This window comes from Sceloporus occidentalis, unplaced genomic scaffold (genome assembly GCF_023333645.1).
Source record: "Sceloporus occidentalis isolate IW3139 unplaced genomic scaffold, rSceOcc1.0.p SCAF_3, whole genome shotgun sequence".
NCBI classification, from domain to species: domain Eukaryota; kingdom Metazoa; phylum Chordata; class Lepidosauria; order Squamata; family Phrynosomatidae; genus Sceloporus; species Sceloporus occidentalis.
This window is the reverse complement of record NW_028316983.1, coordinates 56,384,577-56,409,065: the sequence shown is the minus strand read 5'-3', so window position 1 is coordinate 56,409,065 and position 24,489 is coordinate 56,384,577. Positions and strand designations below refer to the sequence as shown.

At 39.3% G+C, this 24,489-nt stretch overlaps 1 protein-coding gene across 1 annotated transcript in view; it reads right to left on the bottom strand.

Annotated features, from left to right (window-relative positions):
* Window positions 1–12,528, bottom strand: part of LOC149315967 (solute carrier family 26 member 9-like) — a 50,145-nt gene extending 37,617 nt beyond the window's left edge. The window contains exons 1-4 of the mRNA XM_089518576.1: window positions 12,393–12,528; window positions 4,792–4,931; window positions 3,157–3,267; window positions 828–1,003 (exon numbers count right to left, since the gene is read on the bottom strand). Of these exons, the coding sequence (XP_089374702.1) occupies window positions 828–1,003; window positions 3,157–3,267; window positions 4,792–4,931; window positions 12,393–12,517 (552 nt within the window). The 5' untranslated portion in view covers window positions 12,518–12,528. The remainder of the gene's footprint in view (window positions 1–827; window positions 1,004–3,156; window positions 3,268–4,791; window positions 4,932–12,392) is intronic.
* Window positions 12,529–24,489: the final 11,961 nt, after the last annotated feature.

Sequence of the window (24,489 nt, the reverse complement as noted above, 5' to 3'; positions counted from 1 at the left end):
TCTTGTATGTGTGGATTTGACTGCTATAACTCTTCCAAAAGGGGTTTTCCCCAGTGTAGGAGTATGGTACAAAAGTGACACATGTGACCTCTCCCTATTGCTGGAGAGATGAGGTAAGAGAAGATGAGGAAGGGCAGCCAGGGAACTATTTAGGAATGGTTTAATTCCTGGAAAGAGTATCTCTACTACATTTAAGAGTAATAATATGAAAATTTACACATTATATGACAAATATCTGAATATCAGTGCTTTCTGAAGGGAGAATTTTTTTGGGGGGGTGGGGAGCTGATATACACACATAAGCACCTGTCTTTAAAGGTCTGTGAATACATCTGGGGACTGGGCCTAATCAGAGACTCAAGCTATGGGTGTTTAAACATGCTTGTTCATGTATGTATGCCATCCATGAAGTAAAGGGTGCCCTGGTGGCGCAGTGGTTAAATGTCTGTATTGCTGCCACGTTGTGAGTTCAATACAGCCCAGGTCTGAAGCTCGACTCAGGCTTGCATCCTTCTGAGGTCCCTAAAATGAGTAACCAGCTTGTTGGGGGCAAATAGTTTACACAATGTAAACCGCTTGTCTATAAGTGCACTGATAAGCGGTATAGAAATGTACTTGCTATTGCTTGCTATCTTCTTTTGCATATGAAGTTCACTTTTAGATACACACAAACATAGCAAAGTATCTAACACAAACATAACAAAGTCACAAAAACTGTAAATAGGCTTGATGTGCTGGCATAGTCATCCCCCTGCTTTCCATTCTCAACTCCATACAAGAGAGTCTGGGCATTTTACAGTTTTGAATGCTGTACAATGCAACCTTACCTGTATTATAGCTGTCAGGCAAGCCAGGGTAGCAGAGATCTCCAGTCTGGCTGCTTCCATGGCTGTGTTGTTCACCATGGACTCATTGGTTGTATGGTTAAAGTATTGGAATTCAGAGTCAGGAGCCAGCTCATGGCAAACGTTCCCCACAATAATACTGATGACTGCAAAAGTGCCTGTGAGAAATACACATGCATGAATGTTGGTTTGCATTTGTATACAAAGTGCCTTCTCATTTATTTAGGGCGAGATGCTGCTGATATAATCCACCAGCTTCCCCATGCCTTGCTCCTCTTAGCATATGCTGCCTACTCACCATTTCATAATAACAAGGGAAACCTTTTTTGTCAATCAGAGATAAGAGATTTTCTCCTCTCAACATCTCTTATCTTGGATCACTATTCAGAGGAACAGATTCTCTTTTACCACCACTGCCATCACAAAACTGCATTTACGCTTCTATAAAGCCTGTATTAGTGCCAATGTATACTTCTTTTAAAAGGCTAATTGCAGGGAAGTGGGGAAGAAGGGAGAATCATTATTGCCCTAATGGCTCGGATGGATGGATGGATGGATGGATGGATGGATGGATGGATGGATGGAATGACTAGAAGCAAAAGGGCAGAAAACTGCTGTATAACAAGACCACTAGTCCATTTTTCCTGAGCCTCATAACTAGCTCAAGATACGAAGGCTCTATAGTGAGGGTGGACAAAGGCCCCATTCCTATTGGGCATATAAATTGACGAATCTCGCTGCGAGTCTGGCTTGAATCGAGTTTTCGTAGTTGTATTCACATCATGTCCATCGTTCCCATTGAAACGGACTTGGTTTTTCTTGACCCATGTTCTCGTTCCTATTGATATTTCTCCATTGTATTTTGACGCTGACTTTTTTGTTCCCCGTTCCCATTGCCTTTCTGGAACTGTTTTTTAAAACTGTCAATCAAGCGCTTAGGTGATTAGACATCACAGTGATGCCAATTTATTTGATGCATTTTGACATGGGCTATTTTTGTTCCCATTTGTGTCTTTCAAACCTGTTTTTCTGGAGGGTTTTTTTAGTAGTCAATCGGTCACTTAGGCACTTAGGCGCTCAGGCAAAAAAAAAAGGAAATAAACAATGGTGTTCAATGGGTCTCCTCACATGTCGATCTATGTGGAGCGGGGGGAGGGGTTGCAGGGAGGCGTAATGTGCTTTCTGCATTTGGAGGTCAATGTAGCAATTTTCTATGTACAGACACCCGACGGAGCACCTAGGCGATCAATAACTTATTTAAAAAAAAAAAATTAATGTCTACACATGCAATCGCCTTACCCTGCTTCCTGCACCACCAGGGAAAGGGGGGAAATGGCGTCGGGAATGTCAGGAAAGAGAACAAAGCTGGTGACACCCCCTTGAACATTGCTCCTCCCCTCCTAAACTACCAATTCGGACACTTTGTCGTTCCCATTAGTTTACCCCAGATCCGACATGGCAGCTGCAAAAAGAACCGCTTGAAAAGTGGTGTCAGGATAATCCAGGATCAACCACTGCTGATTCGGGTTTTCGCTAGAGAAATCAATCAAAGTAGGATCGGACACGAATTCAAATGGGACCAATTTCCCTTTAACTAGGATCAAATGTGAATTCAAATGGGAACAATGTCCCTATAATCAGATTCTTGATTCCCTTTATAACCCAGTGGGAATGGGGCCAAAGTGCAATCATGGACTGCTTACAGCCCTCAGAACCAATTTTGTGACCCCTATGGCCTCCAAATTCTGCTTCAAAGTGTCCCAAAATGACCTCTAGAGGCTATGGAGGGGCTTTCCATCATGTTTTGAAGCATCCTAGCTTCCCTAAGGTTCAAAATAATGCAAGGAAATTCCATTTTTTTGTCCCCAAATCCTCTGTAGGGGTGGGGATTTGTTTTGGTGTTGGTGATCCTAGACCAATTTAAGACCTGGAGAAGCCTTTTCTGAATCAGGCACTGAACAAGAAATTACTACTGATCACTTACTCTTGTTTTGAAAAAGGTCTTTCCAGGGACTAAAATGTCCTAGAAATCCCACAAAACATGGTGAAAATGTCCCTAGAGGGTGTTTTGAGGAGAGAGAGAAAACTTTTGTGATAGTGGATACCGTGGAGCGTGTACCCTCTAGGTTACCTGGGGGACCAATATGCCTCCCTAGCCCTTCACGGTTGCCTACTCCTGCTCTGTAGCTATTAGGACAGCTGGAAAAACACAGGGGTGTAATGCAAATGGAATAAAGCTTAAGGTGGTAGGACCTCATAGAGAGACTAGATAATGTGCTTTCAGTCCCTAAACTAGAAAATGTGATCTTACCTGGGACCATCTGATGAACACCTCCAAGCACAAAATAGGTTATCAGAGGGAAGAAGGAAGAATAGAGTCCATTGACTGGAGGAAGATTGGCCAATAGAGCAAAGGCCATGCCTGTAAAACACAAGTGAAAAATATATCTCAGAGTCTATTATCCTTCAAAATGCATCAGCCAGCTAGGTAATCAACATTCTACCCACAAAATAACAGGAACTGTGTAACGGGGCTCCTTTAATAACTCATTTATCTCAGAAAACAATGTAAACATGCAAAGAAGCTAATCAAAATGATAGAACCAAGTTGACACTGGTTGACACATAGCTGATGTGTTATACAAGTGGGCCACCTTCTTTCTGTCCAGAATCATAGGTAATCTGGTAGTAGGCATAAGCCAGAGCAAAAATGAGTGGGGCAGCCCTCTCCCTTCCTCCCTAATACCTGCTTTTCTCTCTTATGATTTTTTTCCCATCCTTGCTGGCAGACTGCTGGCAGAGGTCAGATTGCTTTTGCCAGAACTCTGAACTACTTGATTGCTGAGGGTTCTTGGGACCTACTCAGCTGAGAGTTCAATGTGTTCCTAGGGATGCCATCTGCCCACCCCTAGTTATCAGAAAGGCTAGGCAGCAGACAGGAATAGTGACAACAGGTGGTTAAGTGACTCCCTACAAACAATTGGTGAACTACCCCTTTAAGAGGCAGACCTCTGTACTGATAGACTATGCTCTCTTTCAATTTGGCAGCAGAAATTAAAAAGAGAATATTTTCTTCAGAGTAGGACAATTCTGGAACCTTTTCAGGTAAATACTTGTGTTTCTTTTAGGCCAGATGTTGCTATGTGTTCTAGCAGACTTTAGTAAATGACTGTAAGCTGAAGACACTGAGTGAGGTGCTTTGTTTTTCATATTAAAAAACAACCCATGTCAACTGAGGGTGACATTAATGTTCTCGTCATAACAGAAGGCTATATATGTGATGATTTACCACAAATTCACACAACCAAGATATCTGTTTGAGACCCTCTGTAGCAGCATTTGAAAATCCTCCACACTGCAGAGCTACATCACTGCAAATTCATGAAAGAAGTAGGAACTAGAACACTTATGCTACTACCTAAGTGTTTTATTCTGATACCTATAAATTTGGATTTTAAGAAATTTGTCTTGGGAGACAAAAATCCAGTAGGAGACACTGAAGAAATATAAGAGGATATATCATGTGACAATAAATACCATGAGATATACTGGAATTTCTTTTATACAGTAAAGGGCAAACAGAAACCATTATCTAGAAACACCTGAACACATTATTTCTTCTTTTGAAGGCAGATAAATTGTGTGCAATAGACATTCAAAGGACGATGTGGTGACATAAACCCCTGACTCATATATACATGGAAGATTCTTAAATATATGAATTGTTTTACACATGGGTAATTCCCAAATATATGGACAAAGATAAAGCATACTTCAAAATCATGTCAGTTTTAAGATTCTACTGGGCCATAAACATAACATAGATTTTTAAACCATGGTTGGCATGAAGTTGAAATAAGATACATAGGTATTTTCCTAAATGTATTCTATGGAGAAACTACCCAAGAAAAATTTGAATAATATGGATAAGGCAATGTTCTTTCACCTTGAGGCACTTGAATAGTCCCAGCACTGATTCCACCAAGGACATCAGGAACAATGTAATCTTTGATTTTGTATTTTGGAAGCCATACAAGTATAGGAAACAGGCTATATAGGATGAGTTTGAGTCTGGATGGTGAACATCTTGAAAGAAAAGAAGAAAGCCATCATAAAATCAGTCAGGAACATTTCCATTATAAGGTTATTTGTGTACAACTGTAAGAGAGTGGATGGTTCATGACCCCAAACACAGAACCAGCCCTGCCATTAGGTAGAATGAGGCACAATGCCTCAGGTGGCAGATGGTAGGGAACAACCTTCCCTTCTGAGGTGCCTGACCCTCTCTTGGTGGACAATGTTATAGCAGCATACAACCCTTCCCCATCCCTTAAAGTGCTGGTGATAATATCTGAAACCCTAAAGCAGTTGGGGTCCAGATATGTGTCTCTCTCCATGTGCATGTCCAAGAGCTGAGGTCTGTTGGAGGGGGTCTTTTCTCTCACCCACCAGTGGAAGTTTTACACTGGTGGAGGCCATGGAAGAGGACAGTCTCTGCTCTGGCACCTTGGTTATAGAATGGACTCAGTCAGTCAGTCAATCAGTCAATCAATTAATCATTTTACTTATACCCCACCTTTTCATCCAACACTGGACCTCAAAGCAGTTTACAGATTAAAAGAAATTCAAATAAAGCCATATGTGGTTAAAAGCATACAGAAATCAAGATTAAAACAGTAATAAACTACCAATAAAAACTAAAATGATTAAAATCATTTTTAAAAATGATTTCAAACATTTTTAAAAAGCACTAATGAAAACTAATACAGCATGCTAAAATGGAAAGCCCTTACATGTAAACAATCTGTTCCCAAATGCCTGCTGGAATAGGAAAGTCCAATGAAAGAACAGCAAGGGGAGAGCCAATCTTGCATCTCTGGGAAGGGAGTTCCATAGTCTGGTAGCAACCACAAAGAAAGCCCTGTCCCACATTCCCGCTAAATGTGGGAATGCCTTCTACTTAGAGGCCCAGGTGGGACTGACACTGGAGTATTTCCACTGCTAAGTTAAAACACAGCTTTAAAAGCCATTGGGGCCAAATAGATTTATTTCAAAAGGTGCATGCATATGTTTTTAAACAGTTTTAACCATTAAAGCAGTTTTAACTGGTATATTTTAGTCTTTGAAATATATTTTCATTAAAAAAACCTGTACTGATTTAAATTGTTTATGCTGATTTTACTTGAATACCATCTTGAGATTCCATAATATAGGAATAAGTTATACATATTTTAATAAAATAAATAAAAACAAAGTAGCCTGATGACCTCAGGTTTGATGGGGGGACACTATCCAATTGCCATTGTTGAAGTGATTCCATTGCCTATCTGGTTGTCATCTGTACAGGGAAGCAGGAAAATATATTTGGACAGCCTTGCTTAAATCCTCACTGACAAAAAGGGGCTGTTTGGGCATGTGGTGTTTTACATCTGTATGTTGTTGGCATGTGGATCAGTGGAAAAAATAGATCACTTCCATTATTCATAATTAGTCTTCTACTGATTTTAATGCTGTAATATTTCAGTATCCCATTATCTCAATCTCCACTGAAATTTGCAGACCATGAGACCTAGCCAAGGGCTTTTGTTGATGTTTACTTAGGTTTGTTTTCCAGTTATGATACTCTAAACATTAGCAGCCTTCCAACACTTTATACGTGAAAACTGTGACACATGTGGCCAGACAGCATCAGAATGAGTGTGATTAAGATGATGGAAGTTATCAATGAGGAAGCTAGTAGAGGCAGCAGTTTGTTTTGCTTGAGTCTAATGGGAAAGGCAAGTTTCTGTCCCCTTCTCTCCTCTCCTCCTTGCTGAGTTAACTCAGAGCAAGCTAGTTTTGTACTTTTTTTACATTGCAACAATGAAAGTAAGCAGAGGAAAAGGGGGGAAGTGGGAGGAGCAGAGAAATATGAACATTTTAAAAAGTAGCTTGAAAATTGGGACAACAGAGGATTAATTGGGACTGTCCTTAACAAATTGGGACAATTGGAAGGTATGCATTAGGAATTCTGTGTCCATAACCAAAATGAAATCTGGGCAAAATTATAGAATGTGAAGTGCTATTAGCATACTAAACATGATGAGTGTAATAAACCATCACATTACTAGTTTGGGCAGCTCTTGTACAACTGCTCAACAGAGCTAATAGCTCTGTTAGCTAACAGAACAAAGTAATCCTGTGTGGCCTACTTTAACAATGGAATATGAGAAGTCAACAGGATATAACTGTACATTTAAACACTAAACACCCTGGTCTTATGAAAGAATGCTTACTTCATAGATGGTCCTACTGCTTCAACAGTATCTCCTCCAAAAATGTCTTGTATTGAGTCAGAATATATAGCTGCACACTTAAGAACATAACATCAAAGCATTTACTACTCTGGGCCTATGAATGTTTGCTTCAAATATTGTCCTCTTGCTTCCACATAACATCTTCCAAATGGCTGCTTTGTACAGAATTCCATCACAGACCTATCATAGGCCTTGTCTGCACTGGCCAGGATAATCCAGGGGCAGCCCAGAGTATCCTGGCCGTGTTCCCATTACCTTGGCCTCCCACTGGACCACCCAGCCCATCTTTTGCTGCTGTGGGCCACTTGCTTCTGAGGTCAGAACGAAGTGTCTAGTGACAATCATATGCTGGGCACCTCATTCTGACCTCAGAGCGAATGACTTGCAGTGGACGTACTGGATGACCCAGTAGGATTCCTGTGAAGACAGCCACTACAGTATGGGAACAGAGGGCTTTGGATCTTCCCAGAAGATCTGGAGCAACAGATTTTTTTTACTCTGTGTTAATGATGTTATACCCCCTTTTCTTGTGTGGAACATGCTGGACATTGTCCACACTGATTGCACTAGAACCAAGATTTGGACTATGCATTGTCCGAACAGGACTACACCAAAACAGGGAGATGGAAATGGGCCTGGTGATGTTTACACCTCATGATGGAGAGCAGCTCACTAAGGTGTCAGATGCAGGCATATCTGCTCAGATGCCAAAGGCTGAAGCTGGAGATGCCAAAGATTGAAGCTGTGACCTTTTGCATTCAGTAAGCACTCTGGCCATATAAAACACTGGCCCCATAAAGACAGGCCAAAATAAAGCTGCTTTGGGTCACTTTGGAAGTATGCTATTTAAATGATGCACGCGTCATAAGAGACCGGAAGCCACATCAAAGCCATGCTTCAATCCTAAGGACTGGAGTGTGGCTTTGGTGTGGCTTCCGGACTCATAGTACACATGCATCATTTAAACAGCATACCTCCAAAGTGACCCGAAGCAGCTTTATTTTGGCCTGTCTGTATGGGCCCACTGTTGAAAGACCAGCCACTTTGTTTAAACATGGCCAATTAACAGGCTGCCTGGGATATTCTGGGAGTTGTTGTCCAAAAAAGTAATGTCTCTACATTCTGGCCAAAGTCACTCAACTAAAGGAAGAACAAAGACCCATGGCAACACACACAGAAAGAACAGGCAGCCTGCCACTGGCACTGAAGTGAGGAAAGTCACTTCCACTCAATAGCATGCAGCAGTCTGGCTTATTCAATGTGAAAATCATCAAGCATAGTTTTATGTTGTACTTTCCATATTAAAGTTATTGGCTTTACTTATCTTTAACAGTTTATAAGCTGTGTAACACTTACAAATACTTAAATGGTGTATATAATTAAAAGATCATTTAAACCACAGTAAAGCATACATTCAGTGCAATCTAATGGCTGGTAATACACTCAGCTAAAATTATACTTCTGGGAAGATTTGCTATAATAAAAAAAAGTTTTAAACATGCATTAGAAACTCAATATCATTGGCATTTGCTTAATGTCCCTGGAGAGACATGTGTAAAGGCATCCATAAACTGCTTAACACTGTCACTGTTACACTAGAAACATTGGTCTGAGTAAAGCAAACTCCGGGATCCTGCAGCATCAACAAATAAGCTTCTCTAGATGATTAGATTGACCAAGTAGGGATACAGGGGTTCAAAAGGTACCTTAAATGCCCTATTCCCAAATTGTTAAAGGTTTAAAGCCTTAATTATGTTCTGGTAGCATATAATTATCCAACACTTCTATTTTGTTCAGATTTACTGGAAAGAAATATAACTCACGCCAAACAAAAGTGTTATGCATTTAAAGTAAGTGGCTATGGCAATGACTAAAAATTCTGCTATTCTTCATCAAGTGTTAATGTAGCTGGTATAATTGACAACTGAACACTGAAGTAGTTTCTTTTAGATTAGGAATCTAACGTATCATGACTTTATTTTCTTCCCTGAGTATCAATTTTTTTTTAAAGAAAATCTAAGAAATCACCCAGAGACCAGTTATTCCATTGGCATGATTCCATAACTTTGTCCACTTAAGAGCCCATTCAATCATACTGGGTGCCACCCAAATCTAAAGTCAACATGTGTAGTCCAAATTAATGGGTCCAGTTTACTTAAGTAATGCATTCTTGGCCATGCATAAGCCTACGTCACACAATATGTAAGAACCATATACCACTGAGGACAAATATTAATGTTCTAATATCTGTGTCTGATTGTGGTTTTCTTTTCTTTTCTGTGCTTAGATTGTGTTTTTATGTGTATTTGTGAGTCCACTTTATGAGATTAGTTTTATGTAATCTCTCTGTTTCTTCTGTTATGTGCCCAAGCAAGTCACTTCTGTCATTCATTTAAAGCAAGAGTGGAAGTGCAGAGAATAACTATGGAACTGTGCATCTGGCCATACATATGATGCCTCTGCTGATAGACAGTGTTAGGTAGCATCATGGTATTAAATAGCTGGATTTTTTCCTCTATGCTTGTAGAGTAAGCTCCAGACTAAAAGGGAAGCTCTGTTGGACATATGATACAGATAATTCAGTATTTGGGCATAACTAGTTACAATTCATAAGTGATTCCTTTCTACAATAAATAAGGCAGGGGTGGTAGTCATGTGGCACTGCAGGTATTAATGACTTGCACTTTGTGGCATTCCTCACTATTGCTGGGTTGCTGGCACTTGCCATTGAACGACATTTGCAGGGATGCATTATTCCTTCCCCTGAACTATAGCATAACTAAATTATATTGCATTATGAGGGAAGGTTCACTCCTTTTTGTGGTGCAACGCTAATGTTTAAGTTACTTTTATAGTTACAGGACTTTATGGCTTGACTATTTAGGCGTGTTTCATATTACTGACCAGTGCCTTGTAGAAATTTGATCTTTCTTTCTTTCTTTCTTTTTAAAGATTCTTTTGTACAGAAAAAAAAGTAAAGAGGTTATTTTTAAAAAAACAAACTAACCAATGATTGATAGAGTGGGGTCTTGGGAGTTTAAGTGACTTTCTAAGCTCTTGGCAAAATATGTCCTGTTGTATGTTAGAGGCACATTGACCAAATTTGCAAACAGTGAATCATTGCCTTCACAAAATGTAGGCCTGTGGTAATAACATCATCACTTTTCTTCTTCTCCTGTATGATTTTTATCACTTTTAACTGATGAAGAAGCCAGTGAAGCTTTGTAAGCTTGTATGAAGTACTTCATGCATTTTGGTTGGTGCAATAAAGATATCGCTGTTTTGTGGATTTTGGATGTTGTTGTATTTTGCCGTATGGCCAACATAGCTACTCCTGGATGCTATTACCCAGTATGAAGAGTACAATACAAACATTAATACTAATACTAACAAGAGTACACATAAATAGCAATCTTGGTTTCTGAATGTGATCTTTGTGTATCCAAAATGGTCCCATCCCTGCACAAGGGGGGAGGTATCTGAAGACTCATGGGAAACCCATGTTTTGCACAAAAACAAAACAAAAAATTTGCTGGAGAAAAAAAATTAAAGAGGAACCCACTATCCAGCATGTGCACATGTACACACACACACACACACACACACACACACACACACACACTTTTTTGAATAAAACACTATGTGACTCACATTTAATTCTCTTGATGGACAGATCCAAATTCATTTCTTGCTTTTACATTTTCTAACTGACCTCAAACCTCTCTTTTTTGTCCCTTGACTCCTCCTTTCCCATATATGTCTAGTTTCTTAGATTGTAAGCCTCAGGGTAATGACTGTGTCTCATATATTATTGAGTACCACACCTCATTTCTTCAGGCATACTATAACTAATAAATATAATAAGGCAAAATGCTATGGAATTTGGGGGCGCACTTTTTTGGGTATGTCATCACTCTTATTTGGAATCCTTTTTGAAGCAGAGTGGTATACAGGAATTTTGTGGTTTCTGCCTCCTGTCTAACAGTGTTGTTGGATTACTTGACAAACCCAAATCTACTTTGAAATGATAAAGATTCAAGAACCTAAGAATGGAAAGATCTACCCATGGTTAATACAAATGCATTCTTTTTCTTCATGATTATTATTATTATAATTATGTTTTATGTTTTATTTATATAGCACTGTAGATTTACACAGCGCTGTACATACAAACAGTGAAATGGATAAAGTAAACCTGCCCATGGTGTACAATTTAAGAAATAATAACATAACATTTATAAATAATACAAAACAATACATGGACTGGATGGCCCTAGTGGTCTCTTCCAACTCTATGATTCTATGAAAGGGTTCAATAAAGTAAAGCAGGCAACAAATTAAAAATGTCAAATAAGAAATAATAGTCACGCAATGCTTTGGAACACTTCTCTGAACAGGATGGTCTTCAATTCAGTTTTGAAACTGGTTAAATAATAATAATAATAATAATAATAAAATTTATTTGTGTTTCCCCGCCTCTCTCAGTGGATCGAAGCGGGGTTACAGACTACTTAAAGAAGTGATGATCCGTGTTTGTGGGGGAAGGAGGTTCCAGGAGTGAGGGGCAGCAAGTGAAAAGGGATGAATCTGGGGTGGGATGGAGGTGTGGTGTTACAAGATGAGACAGTTTTCTTAGAGAGTGCTCATTAATATTATTCATAAGCACACAAAGCCAAATCGTAGGTGGTGGTTGCAATGAGTTAATATAACCTTATTTGATGCAGAAAGTTGGGCATGTTATTTGGTCTTCCCTCCTATTGCTATAGTTTGCTCATTCTAATCTCCCTTGGCTTAGTCAGTAGAAACATACATGTCTGCTCTTGAACAGTTAGCAACAATTCATTAACGTTAAAAAGTAAAGAAATGGAGATATCCTGCAAATAACCCATTCTCCTTGGATGTCCCAAAGCCCAGACCATATTGATATTGGGCATTTTCCAACCTAACTATGTAATACCAGTTTTAATAAGTTGTAAGTTGCCTTCAGTCTCAACAACAACAAGAAGAAGATTGCAGATTCTGCAAGATAATTTTCTAAAGAATTTTCCATTTGGAGAACTGTACAGTTTCATTTTTGAATAGGAGGACTGGTCTTAAAATTAGCATCATTGCTTCTGGTTTAAGCAAAACTAGAGTGTGGGTTAAATTGGATTTGACATGTTCTCATTTTTAAAAAAATGGATTGGTTTATCTACCATTTAGTACAGTACAGCATTTATGCCACAACACCTAAATGAAAACATCTACATACCTGAAAAGATTCTTTATTTTCTCTCCAAGTGGGTAACTTCTACTTTTCCTCTCAAACTCTTCATCGAATAATTCACTAGAATAAGCCGGGCGGTTGATGACATAACGTGGCCGAGCTTCAGTCATCTTTGCTTCACTAAATCCTTCACCTCAAAATGAAATGGAAGTAAACTGGAGTGAGAATGGAACATCACCAAGAGAAAGACCATCAGTGAGGTTGGCTGCTCCTCTTTATCCTCATTCCTAGTAAGCCTGGCTTCTAGATTTTCCCTCCTAAAGTCCTGCCCCTTTTCCTTCTCTCTTTTTTTCTTTGTAGAAGAAAGGGTTGGGCTGCTCCTAAGGTGTCATTGCCTCACAGCAGACTGCATGGATTTTTAATAATCCATTAATTTATTGTGATGTGGGAGGTAGACAGAAACACGCATGTTGCCAAATGTTAGGTCATGTGTCTCTGCCACTGTATTGCTATTTAGCCTTGGCTATCCTATACCATTGTTTCACCACAGAGGAAATTAGATGAGCGATGGCTGCATCAGCATGTGCCTGCAAAGATGTACTGTGTTGTGGTAATGTTTCACATATACTGTATTCTAGAGAACTCCATAGCAGCTGCTACAGTGCCTTGTGGATTCTGTCCCTTGGAAACCTATCATCTTACCTTTGTTGTGTGGATGTTTAGAGCTGCTGCTCTGAGTCTTTTATAGCCCTGATCTATAGCTCAATAAATATTCTATGAAACTAAGCATAACTAAGAAATGTAACAATTTGACCTATTTTAATTATAATAATGCCAACCATTCCTGTTCAACCAGTCCTACAAAGTATCAAGGTGTTTCCAGAGGCAGGTAATAAATAAACTCCTTGAAGTGCTGGCCGTAGTATAAACAAAGCTATCAAAGGAGGGGAAAAGAGCACTTTTGCAAGATGATAAGTCTGGAGGTGGAGTGGAAGAATATACAAAAATAGAACAAGGATGTGGATAATTATTTCAGTATTGCACTTAAGCATTTAGGTGTCTAACAAGTGGGCAAATGAGTGGGGAAGGAATTACTACAAAGGACAAGGACAGATTATGAAGCAATTGGGGATGCTATTACATGGCTCACATATGCGGAAGAGATTCATCTCATCAATTAAAGCTGATATTTGAAATGTTAAGGCTTAATGCCACTTATATCTGATACCTGGATAAGCCAGCAATTGATTCCAATTATACAAACCTCAGACAGTTCTTTCTCAGTCTGCCTTGCTCAATTTTTTTTAAAAAAATCTCCCCTCCCCTCCGCATGTCTCTCAACACAAACAAGAGCAAAAGGAACAATATAGCCAAAATTTTAAAAGGATAGATAAACTTTAAAGAATATCAAGTCAAAACTACCTTAAGAGGAAATGGGTTTATTGGTCATTTTGAAGCTCTTAAATAAGTGTAAAAGCAACTGAGAATATTAATTTCAGTAAACCAATCTGCTATGTAGTTTTGGAAAATCAGTGGCTGCATCTACACTGCAGAAATAATCCAGTTTGTTACCACTTTAACTGCCATGACTCAAGGTCATTGTAGTTTGGTGAGTGAGACATTTAGCCTTTTCTGTCAGAGAAGGCTGGTGCCACAACAAGCTACAAATCTCAGTATTCCATAACAGTGAGCCATGGCAGTTAAAATGGTGTCAAACTAGATTATTTCTGCAGTGTGGATTCAACCATGTTTGTTTAGCTGGTGTCTGCAGTGAGAAAGATTGAGAGAGTGAGAGAGCATGAATGAGAATGTGCCTTGGAACCCTTCTTCAAAGGATCTGGGTTCTTGCAGAACTAAACTTTGTCTATGATTCTATCCAGTTCCAGTCTTGTGATAATGAACCGGTGTTGTGGTTCTGTGCTGGTAGTGGTGGGGATGAATAAATGGCTTTTGGGGTAACCTGTCTATAACACAGTCTAGCTGACTTTGGCACTATAAGACTCCAGTGCTAAACACAGTTACTCAAAAATAAGCCTTGTCTGGATACAGAGAAAGTTACTTATAAGAAAGTGTATTAATAATTACATACCCTCCTTACATACCCTCCAATATTTCACAGATAAAAAACAGGACACATGAGGCTAAGCAACAGCAGATGGCAAAAGTTATGAGTGAGAAAGAGCACACATGCTAGGAGAGGCTGCCGCAGATTGCTTTTGCCTGAGCATATCAGGAAAGACAAGATTCCACCCCTCCCCTCCTGATGAATTAACTGAGTGTAAACTACTTTTGCACCTTGAACTTGTTTACACTACGCAATAACCTGGTGTGGAAACTGGGTTATTTCAGGGTTGTTCACACTGGCACTGAGTAGATTCAGTGCAGTTTGCAGGGGAGCTGACAAAAAAACCATTTAACCTGGTTCTATTGGAACCAGGGATTTTAGCGTGTCTTTTCGAAAGAACCGGTCTTTTTTTACTAGCCATCAATGGAACTCGCTGTCGATTCAATTGAGAACACAGGAAGGGAAAGGTTAATGTGCAGAGGGCAGATCATGCCCACCCCTTTGCTCTCTCCCTGCCAGTCAAAGTCAAAGCTTTTTTAAAAAAGTGGTTTTTGGTTTTTTTAAAATAACATTTGACAGCTTATCCCCATCTTTTGCTATTGCGTGGCCGCAGTAGACAGTACCTTTAAATACTGGCATCATCAGTTTGACAAAGGTGCACATTTTTGATTGACATTTTTTTTAAAAAAACAAAAAATCCTATCAGTGAGGCTGGGGGATAGGGGTCATTTTTTCCTCTTTCCCAAGAAATAAAACCACAACAGACTCTACTCCCAAGTTGCAAACAAAGCTCTCACACACATATTATATTGCATTTATAACCCACATTTAAACCTGTGGGGGTTTCTTGGCTGAGATAGTGTGGCTCCCCCAAGGCTAACCTATCTCAGGGTTTCATGCCAAGGGTTGTTCTGAGGGCTTGCCATTGCCATCCTCTGAGACTGACAGAAGTGGGAGGATTCGCCCAAACAGTGTGACGTAGATATGCATAATTTGACTGACATTAAAAAATGGGAACAATCAAAATGTGGCTTCATTTTACCTTGATACAAATGGTAATGTGAATGTCAACAGGGTTAAATTGCCACAGAAAGAGTCAATCAGAGTAAATGTAGTGAGAACTTTGATTCAGTATTGCATCATTGAATCTCCCCAGATCTACTCGGGACAAAAGCACTAGTGTGAATACGCCCTTGGCATGCAGCAGCAGAAATAAGCTGAGGACAAAGGAGGGATATGGGAAGAGGAGAGAGAAACTGGGACATTTTCAAAACAGTTGGAAAAGCGGGATGCCGGACAATAAATTGGGACTGTCCTTGCCAAATCAGTACAGTTGGAGGTTATGGGATTGCACTGGATGACTTGCATTAATTTTACTGAGCATTTTTCTTTTCATTTTTTGGCCTGTGGGAGAATGTGGATGAAAGACTTCACCTTGTGACCCATGTCTAAATGATTATTTAAAAACTGGCCGCCAGTTATATGTAAAGGTTCCAATATAAACTGGGAGCTAATGACAGGTGGTCTCCTACACTCCACCCTGAGACCGCCTGGGGGATGGAGAGGGTAAGGAAGGGGCAGCCGAGGTTGCCAGGGGAATGGCAAGTTTCTGCGAAAACTTTCTGAAAAGAATAACTAATCATAGTTGTCAATAAAGGAATTTGCCCTTTGTCACTTGTTGGAGAATTTACACCTTAGCTCTTTTCTCATGAGACTGTAACAAAGGGTTACTCATGGATCAAGCCCACTTGCTGACTCCATTCTCTGTCTGGAACATGTGCAAAAAGCTGTGAAACCATCTTGACTGTTGAACAGCTGTGGTGGGATACTGACCAAAAGCTGTTACATCAGTTTCTACTTTTGCCCACTGTAATCTTTTAATTGGGACATTCATTATGTTGGTATTGAATTATAAACCCTCAGACTTCAGGTGCTTTGGGCAGATTCAGTACTGGATGGCTTTTCACAGGACCAAAGGGAGAATTTTGGCAGACTCCATATTCTTTATCATGCCAAAACCAGGTTTGATACTTCCTTCAGTTTGTTACCTGGATCATCATTTCCTCATTTGTAACAAACTACAATTTATTATAAATTGTATCTGGATTTTTTTTAAAGTCTCCCATTTTTAAAACAAGAAGGAACATATAAATCCAAGGCCTGAGGAAAGCAGCACATTCTCCTAAAACTAAACCATGTGCCTGTACATGAAAGTTCTAGGGAGACCATACATGCCAGAACTCTCCTTTTAAGGACCCATAACTGTTATCAAAGGTTGAAATAACAGTGCTTGAAGAGATCTCAGATGTTTGTTCCATAGCTTTGAAACTGTCTTTCTTGAGATTTAATAGAAATATTTGCTAGGACATCTTTTGGAAATCATCACTATCAATATTGTTTCTATCCCCCATTCCTCCCAAGAGTTCAGGGCAACCTGCCTGGTTCTCTCCTCCCCACTTTATCCTCATAATAACCATGTGAGATAGTTTAGATGGAGAAAGACTGGTCTGTGGTCACCCTGTGAATTACTTGGTTCTGCATGTACTAGGCCCTAGATTCCCCAAGTTCCAATACAGTACTCTAATCATTACACCACACTTGAGCAGGTGTTTGTTGCATGTAATGAACAAAACAAAACACTCCATCTGACGAAGTAGACTAGGGTTTAATCTACACTGTAGAAATAATGCAGTTTGACAGCTTTAACTGCTATGGATCAATACTGTGGAATTTTGGGATTTGTAATCTTGTGAGATATTTAGCCTTCTCTCTCAGACAGCTCTGGTGCCACAGCAAACTACAGATCCCAGAATTCCATAGCATTTGAAACACTGTCAAACTTTCTTCATGTGGATTAGACCTAACGCTACAATCTCTTAATGCTCTAGATCCCGTTACATACTGGTATTCCAAACTAACATAGCTATAGTTTCTACCTCTTTGGATATACATACAATGAGTCAGCTAATCTTTAACAAGTGATGGTTATCTTATGTTTGAACCTCCTAAATCAAGCATTATGCCTAACATTTATTAGAACATCTTTTCAATAATGATGCTTCACTGTCCTGCAACATATGCTTTCCATGTGATTTAACAAGAGGAAATGTTAGTTTTCTTGCCCAGGTAAGATTCCCCCCCCCCTTTTTTTTGGGGAACAATGGAGATCCCATTGACAAGCGGTATGTGCATGAGGCACATCACAAAATAACAAGGCACTTTGATAGCATTCTTGTAATACTGATGCATGCTTGTGAGAACTGTTGCAGTGGAATGGCACTGACGGAAGCAGTCATTTTAACCTTAGCAGAGTGAGCTTTCCAGGAAATGCATGGGACCTAATTCAATATCAACACAGAGCATAGTTTTATCTCACTAATAGTATAGATACTTTGAACGCATTCCATTGATTTTATTGGGAAAAGGAAAGGAAAAGGAGATATATCAACCAATCCACCCCTGTAGGATACACATGTGCATCAAGTTTGCATATGATAATTTAAATATATAAAATCAAGTTAAATAGAAATACACTGCACCATCGTGTGGAAGACTGTGACCTCTGTGTTTGCTTTCAGTCTTTTGTTCAGGTAATGACTGTTGATGGGCAGGTTCAAGGCCTCTGCTCCCCTTTCTCATCACCCAACATTTTCTACCTGAGGCTGCTACCTCACCTTGTCTAATGGTAAGATTGGCCTTGATAAAACAGGCAGGAACTATTTCTGTGGCACATGACTGACTATTTCCTCACAGCATGGCAATTCCATGATGACAGAAAGGCAGAGTATAAATGTATTTTTAAAAAATTATCACCTCTTCCAATATGCATCTAATTATTATTATTATTATTTCAAGCACCTCTAGAACATTAAATTAGGATCCTCTTTTGTATTTTCTTCAGGCCATTTGAAATTACCCTTGGTCAGTGTTAGATTCAAGGCCATATTTAAATATATTATTATTACTATTATTATTATTGGATTTACATTGGTTACAGACCAGAAGATACATAATCAATAAAATAAATAACATATTTAGAAAATACATAAAATATATGGGGTATACAGATAAAACAATAATTAAAACGTTTTGAATTAAAACATTCACTAAGATCATTCACTACTTGCTGATACCAGAAGACCAGGCTTCCGATTGCCCCTCATATTCATATACACACACATCTCCACCTGTCTATAGCTTGAAAGCATTTGCAATGTTGTAAATATGATGATTACTAAATATGATAATTACTATTTAAAATGCTTTTAACCTGTCCATGACTGTGATAGCTTTCAAATCGTAGTGCTGATCCTGCCATTAATCCATTATTTAAGCAGCATTGCAATAATGTGAACTTCCGTTAAAGCAAAATGCCGGCCAATCTCACTTTAACGACAGGTTAATGATGGGATGTCACCCCTTGCCAGTGTGTATATGGATCCACATCTCAACATATGAAAGGTTCTAAGGATAGCTGCTTTTTCCTTTATTTCTTTTACATGCTGTTCTGTTCCGTGCCTTCTCTTGCATTTCTCCCAACTCTATATAGTCCTGAAATCTGAAAAGTTTTGACTTGTGTTTGATCTAGGGGAAGGCCATTGATAACACCATCTAAAAAACTTGACTCTTATTAATGCTGACATCATTGGCTTGTTTGCTTTAGATGGAATTTCAATCATGGGACTTTTTTTGTCCTTCGGCTGCTTGCCTTCCTTCAACCCTTCATAATTTGTTCCTTATTGTTGAGAGTACCTCCTAGCACTGTTTCTCATTAGGAAAAACATGAAGCAGAAATAGCACCGTGTGTGTGTGAGAGAGAGAGAGACCCTACATTTGAAAGGAGCCTTTAACAATAAAACAGGCGTGTCATTTGAAAAGCTGAAATAAACAGTGGAATAAACATGGGTTGGGGGGAGATTTACACACTGCAAATGCCAGTCAGGTTGAGCAGGATTTATATCTTGGCTAACGGTCAGCCTGTCCATAGATAGCTGTCAAGATTTAGGAACAAGATTTGACACACTGGAAAAATGAGGACACATTAGTTTCAGTAGCATTTACTTCTGTATAAATATGCATAAAATTAGTATTTAAAGCAGGTGGAAAGAATATATGGGACTCCAGATCTTGTTGATGCAACTCCCATCAGTCTTAGCAAGAATACCTAATGATAAAGGAGTGAAGGGAGTTGCAGTTCAATAACATGTGCTCCATTTCTGCTGAACTGGGGAGCAACATGATAAATACTACAAGTGTCTGTTATTGAACATCACCTTAAAGGGAAAGAGGGGGTCTTTACTGTAGACAGTACCAGAGGGGGCACAGAAGTTGTTAACTGATATCATAGACAGCATAGAAGCACAGTACTAAATGAACAGCTTCTGTCACCACTGTTGCCATAATTTTGGACTACAATCTACCTTCTTCACAAGGAGTTCTAGATATTCCTCTCCACATGCTGGTGTTCAGCAGTGGCCATGGGTAGCCATCAGAAAACCACTTAAATAAAATTTTGTCCACTTTAGCAGAAGGCCCAGAGCCTCAGACAGTACTTCTACAAGACATGCTATCTCAGGTCCACTGACTGTAGATGGTACTAATGGGATCTTCAAAGTGATACAGCATGTGCTCTTATCTCTATTCACATGTGTCATGCTCTCAATTCTCCTTCCCCACAACCTCAAAATGCTGTTGATTTCTCATCCACGACCTCAGATGATTTCTGGTAGGATATCTAAAGTACATAATTAGAGAAACATGAATAATAATATAGTCTCAAGGGGAATGTAGATGGCTATTGTCATAATTTACTAATAGTTATATGACTCCTTACTGTGAGTGTCTAGAAGGTTCAGGAATTTTTAGCCCAGTTTTCCAGTGAGTTATATACAGGAACTGGTGTTTAAAAATCTAGCAGCTCCAGCTACATAGGATCATTAAGGTTTCCATGACACAGTTTGTGTTTGATTGTTGTTTTGATTACTTGGCCCTATTCCCATTGGGTTAATTCAGCTAGGTGACCTATATTCCTCAGCCAAATCATCTCTGCAGAGCATCTTTGATTTCCTGCTCCAACCTGCTAAGACTTAAATCAGCAAGGCTACATTGCAGGAGGAAGGTGTATCTTCATTGTGGGTGCGGTTATGTCTTTGTATAAAAGCTTATACAAGCTTATATAGCTGCTCAGAATAAGTAGTGTATACATCTCGCTTGGTGCTAGCACAGAACATACTTCCAGTATATAGGCTGTTCCTAGACACAGCAAGTCTGGTCTTACGTTGCTGGAAATTAGGAGAGCACTTTTCTCGTGGCACCTCAAATCTGGAGCCAGTCCTGAGAACTTTGCTTAATCCCAATAGAAATGATGGTCATCTAGCCCTAACTTCTTTGACTAAACACATCTTCTGGTGTGATTCCAATTCTCAACTGAGACCACTGTGGTTGTATTCAATTGACTACAACTTCATTAGAGTTGGTCTGTTTTCGTTTTTTGTTTTTGCTTTAGCCACAAAAACTGGAAAACGAAGCCAAAAGAAACACTGTACTGCATTTAGAGATAGGAACAGAGGTATATAGTCAGAGATCCCTCCCTTTGCTATCAGTAATAAAGAGAGTAGTATTAAGAACTTGAAGAAAGTTTGATGGAAAATGAAGGTCCTTGATCTCAAGCTGGAATTTTGCTTTAAAAATACATGCTTACTAAATGAAAGTGAAATGTGAGCCTTTCTTTCAGTTTATTGCTTAAAGGTGGGGGAAAGAGGCTTTGTATTTGACCATGAATGAGTTCGTTCATAAGCAAAAATCAGGGGGAATTATTGGGCAAGCGTAAGCCGGAGATTAAACAAACCTGAATTCACCATAGTGGGCATACTACAGTTATGAAGGATGGCATGCCTTTCCAACAGCATATGTCTTTGTTCTAGGGTGCAGGCAGTGGGAATCTTTGACAGAGTCAAATATTGTTGCAGGGAATTTACCTACTGCTGAAGAATTAATATAACCATATAATGAGGACCATCATAGTACAAAACTTCAACCCACACTCTTTTTATCCCGAGCTTGGAAAGCTACTTTTAAAAGGGAATGAAATTATCCCTTGTCATCCATGAGCATCACCCGATGCCACCTATAGTGAAACTTATAGCATGCAGACTGGTTGAAATCGGTGTCAGTCTTTAGCTTAAATAGTATTACTCTGGGGAGGGCAAATGTCATTTTTGGGCTAGAGGTCCCATCATCCCCTAGCTAGTGTGGTCTCTGCATCAAACTCTGGAAGTTTTAGTAAAGAAAGTTTTCAAGCTATTGGGATATTTTTGCTCTAAGAACTCCTGAGTTTTATACCCCTTGAGAGAACTGAACAAGAACTGAAACACCAATGGACAACATTGTTGTTGTTGTGTGCCTCCAAGTCATTTTTTACTTATGGTGACCCTAAGGGAAACTTACCATACAGTTTTCTTGGCAAGTTTCTTCAGACAGGGTTTGTCATTGCCATCCTCTGAGGTCTGACGGAGTGTGACTTGCCCAATGCCACCCAGTGGGTTTTTACACTCGAGCAGGGATTTGAACCCTGGTCTCCAGAGTCTTAAACCACTACACCACACTGGCTCAATGGATAACATAACCCTCTGAATATTCCTGCTGTTGTTGAAATACTGTTTGTACCCAGAGTTGTTGTCCAGCAATATCCAGATGTACAACATGACCCTCTAGATATTGCTGGACCACAGCTCTTACCATCTCTCATAGAAACTGCACTCCAACAACAGGAAGTTAGGGGTTTGAGGCACAAGTGGGGTCCCCCCCCCAGAATTCTGAAATACAAAACATGGATTTTTAAATACAAAAACTGTGTTTTTTGTGAAAAACCTACAATTTTTGCATGAATTACACATATCTGGCTCTGAAAGCAATGACGTTGTTGTAGGCCTGAAAGCATCCTAAGTAAACACGCAGAGGACTGGTTTCTTTGTTCTCATGTTTTTCTCTGACGTCAAGAGGTACAAATCTGATAGTCAAGTTCATGACATCAAAGTACAGGTCTTTTAAGTATTCCTAACACCAACTGATGAGCCTTAAATTTTGTTTTGTTTTGTTTTGTTTCCTGGATCCATTTTGCAACTCCAGATTGACTCAAAATTGGGAAAAATTATTTTGGGGAACACTTCAGGATGTATGAAACCAGGCAAAAACTGCACACAATTCTCACTTCTGTGTTATTCTTCCCTACTGGCTTTTTCAATTGTTTGGAAGCTACGGTACTTTTTGGGCAGGAAACTAATGATGAATATTCATCATCCCTGGTATATATCTAGAACAATGTGAAGACTGATGAGATCAGAGTTCCAACACAAGGCAATGGATGAAATAATTTTAATGTCACAAGTCCCTAGAATGCAGAATTCATGTGGCAGAAATCTGTAATTATAAGTGTGAGATAAGATCCGTAATGGTATATTTTGAAAAACTTGTGTTCTGGTAGCCAAGTCCGTGACTTTGATGTACAGGTCTTTAAATATTCTTAACACCAACACTTGAGCCTTAAATTTGTTTTTGTATTTCCTAGAACCATTTTGTAACTTCACATTGACTCAAAATTTACATTTGATTTCTCAGTGGATATATTCTGCTTTTATCCACACAACAACAATAGGACAAAAGGATCAAATGTATTTTTTCTGTTGAACACAACTATACCATCTGTGGCAAGGCTGCATGTACAATTATGCCTGATCAGATTTCCCACTTGCCAGCAATTGCTAACAAATTTACTGAGTCTTATCAGTTACAGTTGTTCTGGAAAGATGAAAGTCACATTGAAGTTCCTGCATGGTACTGATTAATCATAACTTTGGCAGGACAGTCTTCTGAATAAGCAAAACCTCTTCCTTCTACATAACAGGAACAGCCACATACAAGACTTAGTATATAGGGCAGCCTAACAGAAGGTATGTACAGACATATGCCCCAAGAAGAACTGGTATGCATTTCTCTGTTGTAACCTTTTCCAATATAGTGCCCCAAGAACATTTTAGACTTCAGGTCCCATCACCCTCAACCAGAACAACCAATATTAAGAATGATATGAATTGTACAGTCCAAACCATCTCGAGGGAGCCATGATGAAGAAAATTGCTTTAGACCAGAAATGGATAAAATATGTCCCTGCTGATGTTGGTGGAGTGCAGCTTCAAGCAGCCATGGCCAACACAGCCAGTGGAGAGGAATATTGGGAGATATAGTCCAACAACATTTGGAAGGCTGCATTTTGCCCATTCCTTCTCCAGAGGAAGGCATGCTCTGCTTCCTCCTTGCTCTGGATCAAGTGTGAATCTTCTTCCCTTCCTCCCATGTTTCAAGCAAACTGGGAGTTGTAAAAAAATAAAGCAAACCTCAAAACCAGCTAAGCACCTGATGTATTTATTCAGATGAATGTGCTACATGTGGAGGATGTCTGATTTGTTACGCTAAAAGCCAGCTCTTCAGTTTACATGAAGTGGAGACAGACTCAAGAGAAGTCTGTGACCTCTAGTCCTAGATCAGTGCTTCTCAGCTGGGAGGCCCACAATTTTTTGCCCAATGGGCCAAGGATTGGCACCATATTTGTGCCCATTGGCCACAGTTGTTTCTTTTTTCTTAGAAACTTGCCAGTTCCCAATGGTTCAGGGCCCGGCACAGTTCTAGGGGCTACCACTTTGAGTAGCACTGTCCTAAATCATAACTGTCACATATGTTATACCAGATAGCATTTCAATAACAACTCTATAGGATTGGTCTCTGTGTTATCCCAAATTAAAGGCAGAAAGCCTTAGAAAGGGTTAAGATTCTGATTGATTGTTACAAATACTTCCTGCCTTTAATGAAAAATAATGTGTTGGTCTGGCCTCCAGAGTTGTCATTGCAAGGATTCTATATGTGATGTCCTTTAAGCACTTAAGAACTATAGAAATGCCTAATAGTAATGACTGTTCACTGGGCAGTTTTTTTTATTAATCAGTTGTATGAACTAATTACCAGAAGTTGTGTATTCACAATTAAAAATACAAATTTTCATCCTCTGCATTCAAAAGGCAGAAA